This window comes from Saccopteryx leptura, chromosome 10 (genome assembly GCF_036850995.1).
Source record: "Saccopteryx leptura isolate mSacLep1 chromosome 10, mSacLep1_pri_phased_curated, whole genome shotgun sequence".
Taxonomy (NCBI): domain Eukaryota; kingdom Metazoa; phylum Chordata; class Mammalia; order Chiroptera; family Emballonuridae; genus Saccopteryx; species Saccopteryx leptura.
Genome location: NC_089512.1, coordinates 64,011,570 through 64,023,959, shown reverse-complemented (window position 1 = coordinate 64,023,959; position 12,390 = coordinate 64,011,570). Strand labels below are relative to the sequence as shown.

Here is a 12,390-nt window from a genome sequence, read left to right as displayed (position 1 = left end):
TCTTTTGCTTCAACAAAGTGATGCCATAAAATAATCTTAATTTTACAACTTTAAATGTAATATGTCTAGGACTTTTTGTGTGTATGTGTGTGACAGAGACAGAGAGAGACAGAGAGAGGAACAGATAGGGACAGACAGGAAGGGAGAGAGATAAGAAGCATCAATTCTTTGTTGTGGCTCCTTAGTTGTTCACTGATTGTTTTCTCGTATGTGCCTTGACCGGGAGCTACAGCAAAGCGAGTAACCCCTTGCTCAAGCCAGCAACCTTGAGCTCAAGCTAGCAACCATGGGCTCATGGTCTATAATCCCATGCTCAAGCCAGCGACTCCACGCTCAGGCTGGTAAGCCCCCACTCAAGCCGATGAGCGCCGCACTCAAGCTGGCAGCCTCAGGGCTTTGAACCAGGGTCTCCCGTGTCCCAGTCCGACACTCTATCCACTGCGCCACTGTCTGGTCAGGCCTATGGCTAGGATTTTAACTGAGGGGAAAAAGTATAGTATTTGTCTTGGTTGATGATACAATTATCTAGTTTAAACTGATTATTTTATAAAACTTCTACTTTTAGTTACTGTTTTGATGGACAAGTTTGTCCAAAATAGGTAAATTTAAAGGTAAGAGGCACACAACTATTTTCTAGAAAATATACATAAAAACAATTATTAGTATATTAAAAGAATCATCAAAATATAAATAAAAAGGCCCTGGCCAGTTGGCTCAGTGGTAGAGTGTCAGCCCATTGTGTGGATGTCCTAGGCTCAATTCCCAGTCAGGGCACACAGGAGAAGTGCCCATCTGCTACTCCACCCCTCCCCCCCCCTCTTGCTTCTCTCTCTCTTTCTCTCTCTCTCTCCTCCACTCCTGAAGCCATGGCTCACTTAGAGTGAGTTGACCCCAGCTGCTGAGAATGGCTCCATGGCCGCTGCCTCAGGTGCTAAAAAATGGCTCTGGTTGCAATGGAGCAAGGGCCCCAAATGGGCAGAGCATTGCCCCTCAGTGGGCTTGCCAGGTAGATCCCAGTTGGGGTGCATGCAGGAGTCTGTCTCTGCCTTTCCATCCTCTCACTAAATAAATAAACAAATAAATAAATAATAAAAGAATGATCAGATCTAACCATACTAATTGTAGTACCTAAGAGAAGTTATTTAAGCTACATGATCTAAGTTTCCTCATCTGTAAAATATCAATAACCCTTTCACAGACTTATTGAAAGAAATTAGTGAGGTAATAATATATGTAAAATGCTTAGCACAGTCCCTGGCGGCAGTGTTATTACCAGTGTAGAATTCTCATCTTTGAATTCTGAGCCCCGATATATGCCAACTCATAAAAACACCTCAAACTCCATCCCAAAGTCTCCCCCAACAGACCATTCTTTCTCCAAAGTGTGTTCTACCTCTCCTGATTTCCAAAGTACCCTATCTGGTTATCTACAGGTTACTATAATTAGAATAAGAGTAACAAATGGAATCAAAATTTTATTTAGAAGATGGAAAGCAAAGTTGTACAATAAAGCTTCCACTTTTAAAAAGTCAAGGAATGGCTTGAATTACTCAAAATGAAGTAATGATTACAGAAAAATAACTTCTTGAACAAACAAAATCTAAATAATTGCAATTAAAAATCATACCTCAAACCAGCACAGTGTTGGACTCAGTTTTCTGATATTCCATGCAGATTCAACCTTCATTTGTTTTAGAGAAAAATAATACTATCACATTAGAAGAAAAGTCATTTAAAAGTAAAGCAAATATATCCATTTATTCAACTAGTGTATGAGTAGTGTTGACATATAAGAACCAAGAATTGTCTATGATTGCAAAATAATAACTGCTTTACTAATGCAGATGGCATCAAAGGTAAGTTTCTGTCTACTTTTCATAGAACTTTATCAAGTAAAGCTTTTACACTAACATGAGAGCAAGTAAGCAGGAGCTTTGAAATAAAATTATAGCAAAACAACTCTTGCTCAATTTCTGTCCCTCTCAACTAAGTTACTTGCCTTCCAAACATTCTATAAATACTCTGCCAAAGGACTTAAAGATAATAATAATGTGCTGCCTATGGCACTTAAAAAGCTACTCAAGAATATGGCCCTTCAGAGAATGCTTATGAGAAATAAGCATATTCTTAAGAAAGTTTTGAAGTTGTAAGACATCATGCTTTCAAATATGCAGATGTAAAAATAAAGAATGAATTTTATGCCTGACCAGGCGGTGGCACAGTGGACAGAGTGTCGAACTGGGATGCAGAGCACTCAGGTTCAAAACTCCAAGGTTGCTGGCTTGAGCATGGGCACATCCAGCTTGAGCACAAGCTCACCACCTTGAGTAAGGAATCATAGACATGACTCCATGGTTGCTGACTTGAGCCCAAAGGTCACAGGCTTGAAGCCCAAGGTCGCTGGCTTGAGCCCAAGGCTGCTGGCTTGACCAAGGGGTCACTAGCTCTGTTATAGCCTGCCCAATCAATGAACACCTAAGATACTGCAAACAAAGAATTGATGCTTCTCATCTCTCTCTCTTCCTCTCTGTCCGCATCTGTCCTTCTCTCTGTCTGACTCTCTCTGTCTCTGTCAAAACTAAGTAAATAAATAAACATGCAACGAAATAAATTTTATCAAATAAAACTAAAGATTCTCAGCCCTGGCCGGTTGGCTCAGCGGTAGAGCGTCGGCCTAGCGTGCAGAGGACCCGGGTTCGATTCCCGGCCAGGGCACACAGGAGAAGCGCCCATTTGCTTCTCCACCCCTCCGCCACGCTTTCCTCTCTGTCTCTCTCTTCCCCTCCCGCAGCCAAGGCTCCATTGGAGCAAAGATGGCCCGGGCGCTGGGGATGGCTCTGTGGCCTCTGACCCAGGCGCTAGAGTGGCTCTGGTCGCAACATGGCGACGCCCAGGATGGGCAGAGCATCGCCCCCTGGTGGGCAGAGCATCGCCCCTGGTGGGCGTGCCGGGTGGATCCCGATCGGGCGCATGCGGGAGTCTGTCTGACTGTCTCTCCCTGTTTCCAGCTTCAGGAAAATGAAAAAAAAAACAAAAACAAACAAACAAAAAAAAAAAAACTAAAGATTCTCTTATCAAGTAATGATATGAAGCACTTTTTTGCCAAAGAAAACATTTTCTTCAATTGTAGTATCTTTAGAAAAATGAATGGAAACAAAAAAACACACATTTTCAGTTATATTAGGCCCTTGATACACTCATTCATTTGAGTCCAATGCAAATCTCAAGAGTCACTTTTTAGATTTTCAGAATCATGACAACAAAAAAATCTCGCACATATAAAACTCTAATACTACAACTATGCTAATACTATGTTAAGTGAGAAGAGCAGATTAAATAATAATACATACATGTGCACAATGAAAGAGTGAAAGAAGTACATCACCTTATGACAGTGGCTTTTTCTGATGGCTGCCATTACAGAAAATTTTAATTATTTTCTTCATGTGTACATTTCCTTTTACAACTATATGAAGTATTTGTGTAATTTAAGAAAAAAAAAAAAGAACACACTCAGCTCAAGAAAAACCCTTTGAGCAAGGACAGTTATAAACAGCCATAAAGTATATTTATCCAGAAATACTATTGGGGGGGGGGGTCTTTATACAGGTAAGAAAAAAGTTCAGCCTTCATTTACAAAATCAAATGTGGTTTAAGTAGAAATACAATAAAGTCTATGTTATTAAAGAATAAGATACTTTAAGAACACTAATGTACCTTACAAAAGGATTTATTTTTACAATAGGATTTCTTTAAAAGATTCCTGTATCTTGCATCTGCTGACACTCAAAGAAAGATTATAAATGGGTGGTAAAGTTTACTCAATGTCAAGTGTCATGAGGCAAGAGCCCTCTTATTTGGCCAATTTATCTCATGAAGATCCCCTTTCTCTGCCCTTAGTTTTTCTTCTCCAATTTGCTATTTACAAAGACTGATACCAAGGAAGAGAAAGAAATCAAGTAAGCGTTATGCTTTCATGTTGATACCCACCACCAACTGACATGTGCAACTTTGACCGAAGCATCCCCTGAGGTAAGTGATCACAACAGGTCTAACTCTCAACAAGAGGAGTGATGTCTCAATATAATTTATTCAGGGCAGTATTCTATGCCAACAAACACAGACACACATGCACTTACATTCCTCTCTCCTTCATTGACACGAGTTTCATAGCAATATGCCAGAAGGATATCAATCAGACTGTAGTACACCTGACGATGGGCTCTTTTGTCCAGCAGGTAAGATTTATGGACAAATTTTAGCAGCTGATATTTCTCTTCTTCAGAAAAAGACACTAGAAGAAAATGTATTTAAAAATTAGATATTCCATACAGTTTTGTTAAACATACCTAATGTGGAAAATTTGTCAAAATTAGAACTTTAATTATAGCAACTGAAATAAAGTTATTTAACTCTAGATACACAAACAACATTTTTTTTTAGAGATAGAAACAGAGTCAGAGAGAGAGAGAGACAGGGACAGACAGACAAGAAGGGACAGAGATGAGAAACATCAATCATTGGTTTTTCATTGAAACACCTTAGTTGTTCATTGACTGCTTTCTCATATGTGCCTTGACCACGGGCCTTCAGCAGACCAAGTAACCCCCTTGCTCAAGCCAGCGACCTTGGGTCCAAGCTGGTGAGCTTTGCTCAAACCAGATGAGCCTGCACTCAAGCTGGTGACCTCAAGGTCTCAAACCTGGGTCCTCAGCATCCCAGTCCAATGCTCTATCCACTGCGCCACCACCTGGTCAGGCCAAAAACAACTTTTCAACTAGACTTCACGGTTTTATTAAGGGCTTGCATTTGCTCAAACTCTAGCAAGGCTAAATAAAAGAGAAATGTTTGAATAACACCTATTCCTTAATTCCAGATCTCCCCACAACCTTTTTTTTGCTGCACTCTTCTATATTCAAGGCATCTAAATATCAGTTATTGACTTTAAACTTAAGTTAATATATTTTAACAACAGAAAACATTTAATAGGTAAATAAAGCACCCTGTAAATTTTTACTATCCATTTTAAAAGTTCTATACAAAACTGAAAGAATATTCCCATATATTAGTCCATTTAATTGAATAGTATTAATATCCTATATATTTGAAAACAAAGTTATAATACATAAACATATAAATACTGTGTTTCCCCAAAAATAAGACAGTGTCTTATATTAATTTTTGTTCCTAAAGACACGCTAGGTCTTATTTTTAGGGGATGTCTTATTTTTCCATAAACAAGAATTCATATTTATTGTTGAACAAGAAAATCAACATGTATTAATATACTGTACTCATGTCATCACAAACATCAGCATAACCAGCATAACCAGCCAAACTCTGAATCCAACCGTTTCCCTGAAAATAAGACAGTATCTTATATTAATTTCTGCTCATAAAGACACGCTAGGTCTTATTTTCAGGGGAGGCCTTATATTTCTAAACTTGAAAAAAATTGTACTAGGTCTTATCTTTGGGGGATGTCTTATTTTCAGGGAAATGGTATGACCATACCACACATGAGACTTATGGGAAGAGGATGTTTCTATTCAACACAGTTTCTCTTCTCTCCTTCTGTTTGGCACCCTCTTTTCATCTTCATCAATAGCCTCTCCCACAAAAAATTTAGTAGTATATATATATTTCATATTTTTCTTGACAACCATGTAATCACATGCAGACACAGAGACATACATATGTACATGGGAGTCTATACTCCCCTCCACCACAAATATATTATTTTCCTCCATCAGGCCTATCTCACTACAATATATCTGACAGATCTCTTCAAGTCAATTGGCATTCAGTTAATTTTTGTAAAGGAGAACATTCTGTGGTGTAGCATGCTCTGCCCAACCACTTCCCCAGTTGATGAGCATTCACATTTCATCTTTTTTAAAATTACTTCCAATATAATGGATATAAAGTAACTGTGGTAGGAAGAATCCTAAGATGACTGCCAATAAATCACAGGGGAGTATAGGCAGAACCTGTGACTTGCTTTTATTCAAAAGAATACTACAAAGGTGGTAAGACAGTCACTGTCATGACTCTATTTTGTTATTAGTGGACTGCAGCCAGAGACTGTTGCCAGCTTTGAAGATGTTATGTGTGAGAAGGCTACTTGAGCGGGCACTATGGGGGTCTATAAGATCTCAAAGTGGTCCCCACCGACAACCAGCAGGACAGTGGGCACTTCAGTCCTACAGCCTCAGGAATGAAATTCTGCCAAACATCATGTGAGCTCAGAAGAGGGCCTACCAAACACAATTGCTAACACCTACTTAAAAATATAAAAGAGAAAAGAAAAGAAAAGCCCTAGCTGAATAGGTCAGTTTACAGGAGCATCGTCTCAGAGTACATAGGTTGCCAGTGTGATTCCCTGGTCAGGGCACGTACAGGAGCAGCCCGATGTTCCTGCCTCTCTCTCTTAAAAAAAAGAGAGGGAGACGAAGGAAGGAAGGCAGGGAAGGAGGGAAGAAAAGAAGAGAAAGAGAGAAAGAGAGAGAGAAGGAAGGGAGGAAGGGAAGAAGGGAGGAAGGGGAAATAAAAGATGGCCATAGCCTTAGAGGACCCTGCACAGAGGACCCAACTAAGCCACCCTTGACTTCTGACCTACAAAACTAAATCATATTAGGACTGTTTCTAATTTGAGGCAATGTGTCATACAGCAAGAAAAAACTAATAGTGATACAGAGTTATTTCAGTTAGTATTTCTCTAACTGCTAAACTTTAAGCATTATTTCATAGGTTTGCAGGCAATTTGGTTTTGCTGTCCTGTGAAACATTTGTGTATTTTACACATTCTTTTCTATTAGATGGCTTGTCTTGTCAAATTAAGAATTCTTTGTCTATTAAATGAACTCTAGTCTCTAGTCATCTCTCTGAATCTACAGCAAATCTACAGACTTTGTTTATGGTATCCTGTGTCACTGAATTATTTGTTTTCTATGTTGACTAATATGTTTATCATTGAAATAAAAAATTTAAAAAAAAAAGAGCCTGGATTTAGACTCTTCAGTAAGGTTTCCCCAACCCCTGAAGTAGAAAAGTCTCCTTTTCTTTAAGATTTAGTTTCCTTTCTTAAATTTAAGTATTTAATCCATCTGAAAATTACTTTTTCATATTCTTTAATATTTCAGTTAATTCCAGACAAAAAGTTAATTGTGCCAGCAGTTTGTTCAAAAATGCAACTTCTCCCACTGTACACCAACTTTATAAAATAGATCTGTTGCTTTTCTTGCTAAAACTTACTTCAGAACACTTTGTTCAGTTTTTGCAATATTTGTAAATGCAATATTTTCCCCCTTTACATTACTAAATACAATTGATAGAAAAAAGTTGTTCCCTTTTACATATCAGCCATCTTTCCACATAGTGGGTACACAGACCTCCCCCAAAACTTAAAATACTTTAAAAGTGCTAATGATTAAAAAAACTGTTATATCTACATTGGTAAGGCAAGAAAATATCATATTTAAGTTTCCTTTGATGCCCCAAATTTAGGCAAGCCATCACAAAATATAACCTAACATCAACAAAACAGGAGAATTAACGGTTGCATACTACTACACACACACAAAGTAAAATATATATTGTCTTAGAGCAAGATTTACAGAAAGAATAACAGCTAACAACATATATGTGCTCAATTTGTTGCTAATATAAATAAAACATGGCCTACTGATTGTCTTAAGATAGAGTCTTAAAGAAACTTAAGTGTTTAAATACATTGTTACCTCTAAATAAGTGTTATCAATCTCCTACCTTGCAAAATAATCCTTAATTTCCATTCCCTATCAATCACTTTGAAATTCACTTGTTTTTAAGCCCAGTAAAGAGGAGCATTCAGCTTTTAGTTCCAATGCTCCATATCAGAGTAATGCCAGAATAACCTGTAAGCCTTTTTCTCCAGGATGTAGAACTGTCCATTATTTACTATAGGAGCAAAGAGACCCCAAAACACCATGGCTTATCTTACATCAGAGAAGTTTCTTCTCGTGCTTCTGTCCTGAATGAAAGATTCAGGACTGGTGGGGCATCAGCATCTTCATAATACAACTTCTTGCTATGGGTCCAAGACAGCTAACTCCAGATTTTCACCATTTTCCAACCAATGTGAAAAAAGAGTAAGAAGAGCATAGCAAGCACCTTCTTTCTAAAGACTTGAACCAGAAAATACACATAGTACTTCCACTCATTTCCCATCATCCAGGACTTAATCACATGTCCACGTCCAGTGGCAAGGAAGGAAAAGTAATCACTAGCTGAGTGGTCATGTACCCAACTCTAACTCAGGAAGCTTCTTAGGGCAGAAGGACTAACAAAAGACACCTGGCTTCTCCATCTTTTTAAAGACCAAAATTTATTAAACTGCCATTTTAATATTCCCAAACTACTCTATTGGTAGCTAACTACCCAGCCCCTTTCTGTCTCTACTCAACAAAAGGCTGCCCTTCTGCTCATCACAACTGGGCAAAAGCCAGAGGAAGAGAATATGATTACTCACACACGATGGGCCCTGTTCACATAGTTTTCTAAACCCACTCTGTCCTCTCTTAGCAACCTTGAGTTTAATGTGGCTTCTTTTTGTTTTAAGGCTTCCATCCAGCAGGCTTGCAGCCTCTGTTCTGGGGATAAAAATCTTAAATACACTTCACTGAAATTACTAGAAGCAATAATCTTTTGCTCGTAAAAATACACATACTGCAAAAATAAAAGCTTTGAAATATATTTTTATAATATTTTTTCAACGATGTTAGATAACCTATATTTAAAAAAATAAGAGGAAAAGAGAAATGTATTTGCATAAGCACTGATTTCATAAAGACAAATAACGCATTTATTTAATTAGCGGGCCAGAAACATAAAAACAAACAAACAATGTGTATATTTTTAAATTTTATACAGGTAGGTTTCCAATGAAGCATTCTTGAAGATGTATTTAAAATTATTAAGGGAGATAAACTGAGTGTTGGTTGCCTCATTTAAATGGCTCATATGAAGATCCCTTTAATTTAAACAGAAGCTCTCAGTTCACTTAAAGCGACCTGATTTATGGAGACTGCTAGAAGAAACACACTGCATGAAGAAAGGTATAGCTTTTGAGACGTTCATTAATTTAGCTAATAGAGAAGTGCCAGGTGTCCACGACAATGACAGTATCTCACTAGGGAAAGCTTTAAGCACCATTAAATGACACACTGACTCATCTACATGTTTTTTGTTTGTTTGTTTGTTTGTTTGTTTTTCATTTTTCTGAAGCTGGAAACAGGGAGAGACAGTCAGACAGACTCCCGCATGCGCCCTACCGGGATCCACCCGGCACGCCCACCAGGGGGCGACGCTCTGCCCACCAGGGGGCGATGCTCTGCCCCTCCGGGGCGTCGCCATGTTGCGACCAGAGCCACTCTAGCGCCTGAGGCAGAGGCCACAGAGCCATCCCCAGCGCCCAGGCCATCTTTGCTCCAATGGAGCCTTAGCTGCAGGAGGGGAAGAGAGAGACAGAGAGGAAAGCGCAGCGGAGGGGTGGAGAAGCAAATGGGTGCTTCTCCTGTGTGCCCTGGCCGGGAATCGAACCTGGGTCCTCCGTACGCTAGGCCGACGCTCTACCGCTGAGCCAACCGGCCAGGGCCCTACATGTTTATTAAGTAATCACACATGTATATGTTTAATGATCTATAAAGGTTTCCCTGGAAATGATAGGTTCTAATGTCACATTACCCACAAGTGCTTCCACTTTATCATTGGTCACTTTCCATGACTCTACACATAGGAAAAGCCTATTTGAATATTCTCTTCTGAATTCTTGGATGCTAGGTGGTAGTAGCCTTTCCTTAAAACACCACCACCGCCTGACCTGTGGTGGCATAGTGGATAAAGCCTCGACCTGGAAATGCTGAGGTCGCCGGTTTGAAACCCTAGACTTGCCTGGTCAAGGCACATATGGAAGTTGATGCTTCCTGGTCCTCCCCCCTTCTCTCTCTCTCTCTCTCTCTTCTCTCTCTCCTTTCTAAAAAAATGAATAAATAAAAAATAAAATATAATTAAAAAAAAAAAAACACCACCACCTTTTCTGAGTGTTTTTAAGTTCCATTTTGGCCTAAGGATTTCATTAAGATACAGACACATTTCAATTCTGAAATTCAAGCAAAGAAACCAGAGATAATAAGTAACAATAACAAACCAGGAAATCACTAGAGAAATCAAGTCTGAGCAACCCAAAGCCTTTTTTATGCAAGCTGCACCCAAAAGAGAACATGGGGAGGTTTGCACAATCAGGTCTAGAGGAGCAGCAGTCCTAGAAATCACTAGACAGTGCCAACAACACTTGGATGATTGCCACCATGAGAAACATCTGTCGAGCGTTTGTATGACTTAGTTGAACTACAAAGCAGCTTTGCATATAGTTCAAGACATTTCGATTAATTATATTTCTATAAACAGTCTACAAGTGTACAAAAGCCAACTGAAAGCTCCATTCATGTAGGGTAGAAACCAGTGTCCCACCCAGCATTGAGGCAAATTGCCTAAAACTGCCTCCCAACATTAAAAATCAAACCAATACGTTTAAGACTGCAAAGAGGTTCTCCCCAAAATGTAAAGTGATCTTTACTTAGAACATTTTCTAGTTTAGTTACTTTTAAAATTTCCCTTCTAAATCCCCCTCCCAAATGTCCATGTCCTCTGTGGGTCAACAATTAAATCATCCATTATCTGGCTCCTATGGAAGGAATGCAAAACTGTCTAATACACTGCACACATTCTGGAAGCAGATCAAGAGAACCAGAAGAAAATGTGCTGCATTCAAGCCCTCTGCCTTAATGGGTAGCCTTGCAGTGGTTACAACTTTCAAGTTGAGACTGACAGCTCTACAAACACTGATGCCAAACAGGATGTCCCTGCTAGGAAGTTCATCGACTACAAATGCTATGTGGTGGCATAACAAGCAATCATGTGCCAAGATTCTTGGGCTAAAGTTAACCATTGAAAGACCACATGGGAAATGTGGACAGTTCATCTTCATGAAACCGGAGCTAAGTGGGAGGACAGCATTTAGCACTTCCCAAGACTCTGGGGAGGAAGATCTGGATTAAGACAAAACTGAGGATATTAATAAAAGTCTCTACATTGTAACTCAAAGCTATGATGAAAAGTAAAAGAATCATAACGAAGGCAAAAGCTTATCTGGAATTTAAAATGTGTAGCTTGATACAGTGGTACCTTGAGATACGAGCAGACCAACATATAAAATTTTTAAGATACGAGTTCTGACTCGGTCAGTATTTTTGTTCGAGATCAGAGTGAAATTCTGAGATCCGAGTCGTGATTCGGGAAGCTGCCACTAGTTGGCATGCTGGCACACAGGTCCAGTATCAGCAGCACAACACCAGCATCTCGTTCCTTCTCATGTGTTACCCGCAGAATCATCGAATCTCATGCACTGTACTCGTTCTTGCATCATCTTTGCATTTCTTACTTTTTTATTTATTTATATTTTTTACAGAGACAGAGAATGAGTCAGAGAGAGGGATAGACAGGGACAGACAGACAGGAACGGAGAGAGATGAGAAGCATCAATTATTAGTTTTTCACTGCACGTTGCAACACCTTACTTGTTCATTGATTGCTTTCTCATATGTACCTTGACCGCGGGCCTTCAGCAGCCCGAGTAACCCCTTGCTAGAGCCAGCGACCTTGGGTTCAAGCTGACGGGCTTTTGCTCAAACCAGATGAGCCCGCGCTCAAACTGGCGACCTCGGGGTCTTGAACCTGGGTCCTCTGCATCCCAGTCTGATGCTCTATCCACTGCACCACCTCTTGGTCAGGCTCTTACTAACTTTTTTGTGTGCTATCATGGGGCTGAAGAAAGTCAGTGTAAAGGACAGTGGTGAGAAGAAGAAGAGAATGATGTCAATAGAAAAGTAAAGCAAGAAATAATAGAAAAACATGAGCGTGGTGTACGAGTGACTGAATTGGCAAGGCTGTACGACCACAATACAGCTACAATTTGTACCATCCTTAAACAAAGGATGCCATCAAAAGTGCAAATCCAGCAAAAGGAACTACAATTCTGTCCCAATTAAGGACAAATGGAGAAGCTTTTGCTGGTGTGGGTGAAAGAGAAAGAGCTGGCAGGACCAACATACGAAAGACGGAGGATCAACATACAGTGACGGAGACTGTAATATGCGAAAAGGCACGTAGTATTTAGGGCGACTTGAAGAAAGAACCATCAACCTCAAAAGAGGCAGCAGAAGATACGTTTAAGGCAAGTCACGGCTGGTTTAAAAATTTCAAGAAGAGATCTGGCATCCACTCAGCGGTGAGCATGGTGAAGCTGCGAGTGCTGGCGTTAAGGCAGCTGAGGAGTATATCGCACAGTTTTGC

The 12,390-nt window shown here is 39.7% G+C and overlaps 1 protein-coding gene across 6 annotated transcripts in view; it reads right to left on the bottom strand.

The window, feature by feature from the left end:
* Positions 1–12,390, bottom strand: part of SHQ1 (SHQ1, H/ACA ribonucleoprotein assembly factor) — a 138,080-nt gene that overhangs the window by 61,843 nt on the left and 63,847 nt on the right. For all 6 annotated transcript variants that reach the window (XR_010747265.1, XR_010747264.1, XR_010747263.1 and 3 more), the window contains 2 exons: positions 4,140–4,294; positions 1,628–1,681 (listed from right to left, as the gene is read on the bottom strand). Coding sequence is in view for 1 of the 6 variants with exons in the window: in XM_066352145.1 (XP_066208242.1) it covers positions 1,628–1,681; positions 4,140–4,294 (209 nt within the window). In the remaining 5 variants the exon portion in view is untranslated. The remainder of the gene's footprint in view (positions 1–1,627; positions 1,682–4,139; positions 4,295–12,390) is intronic.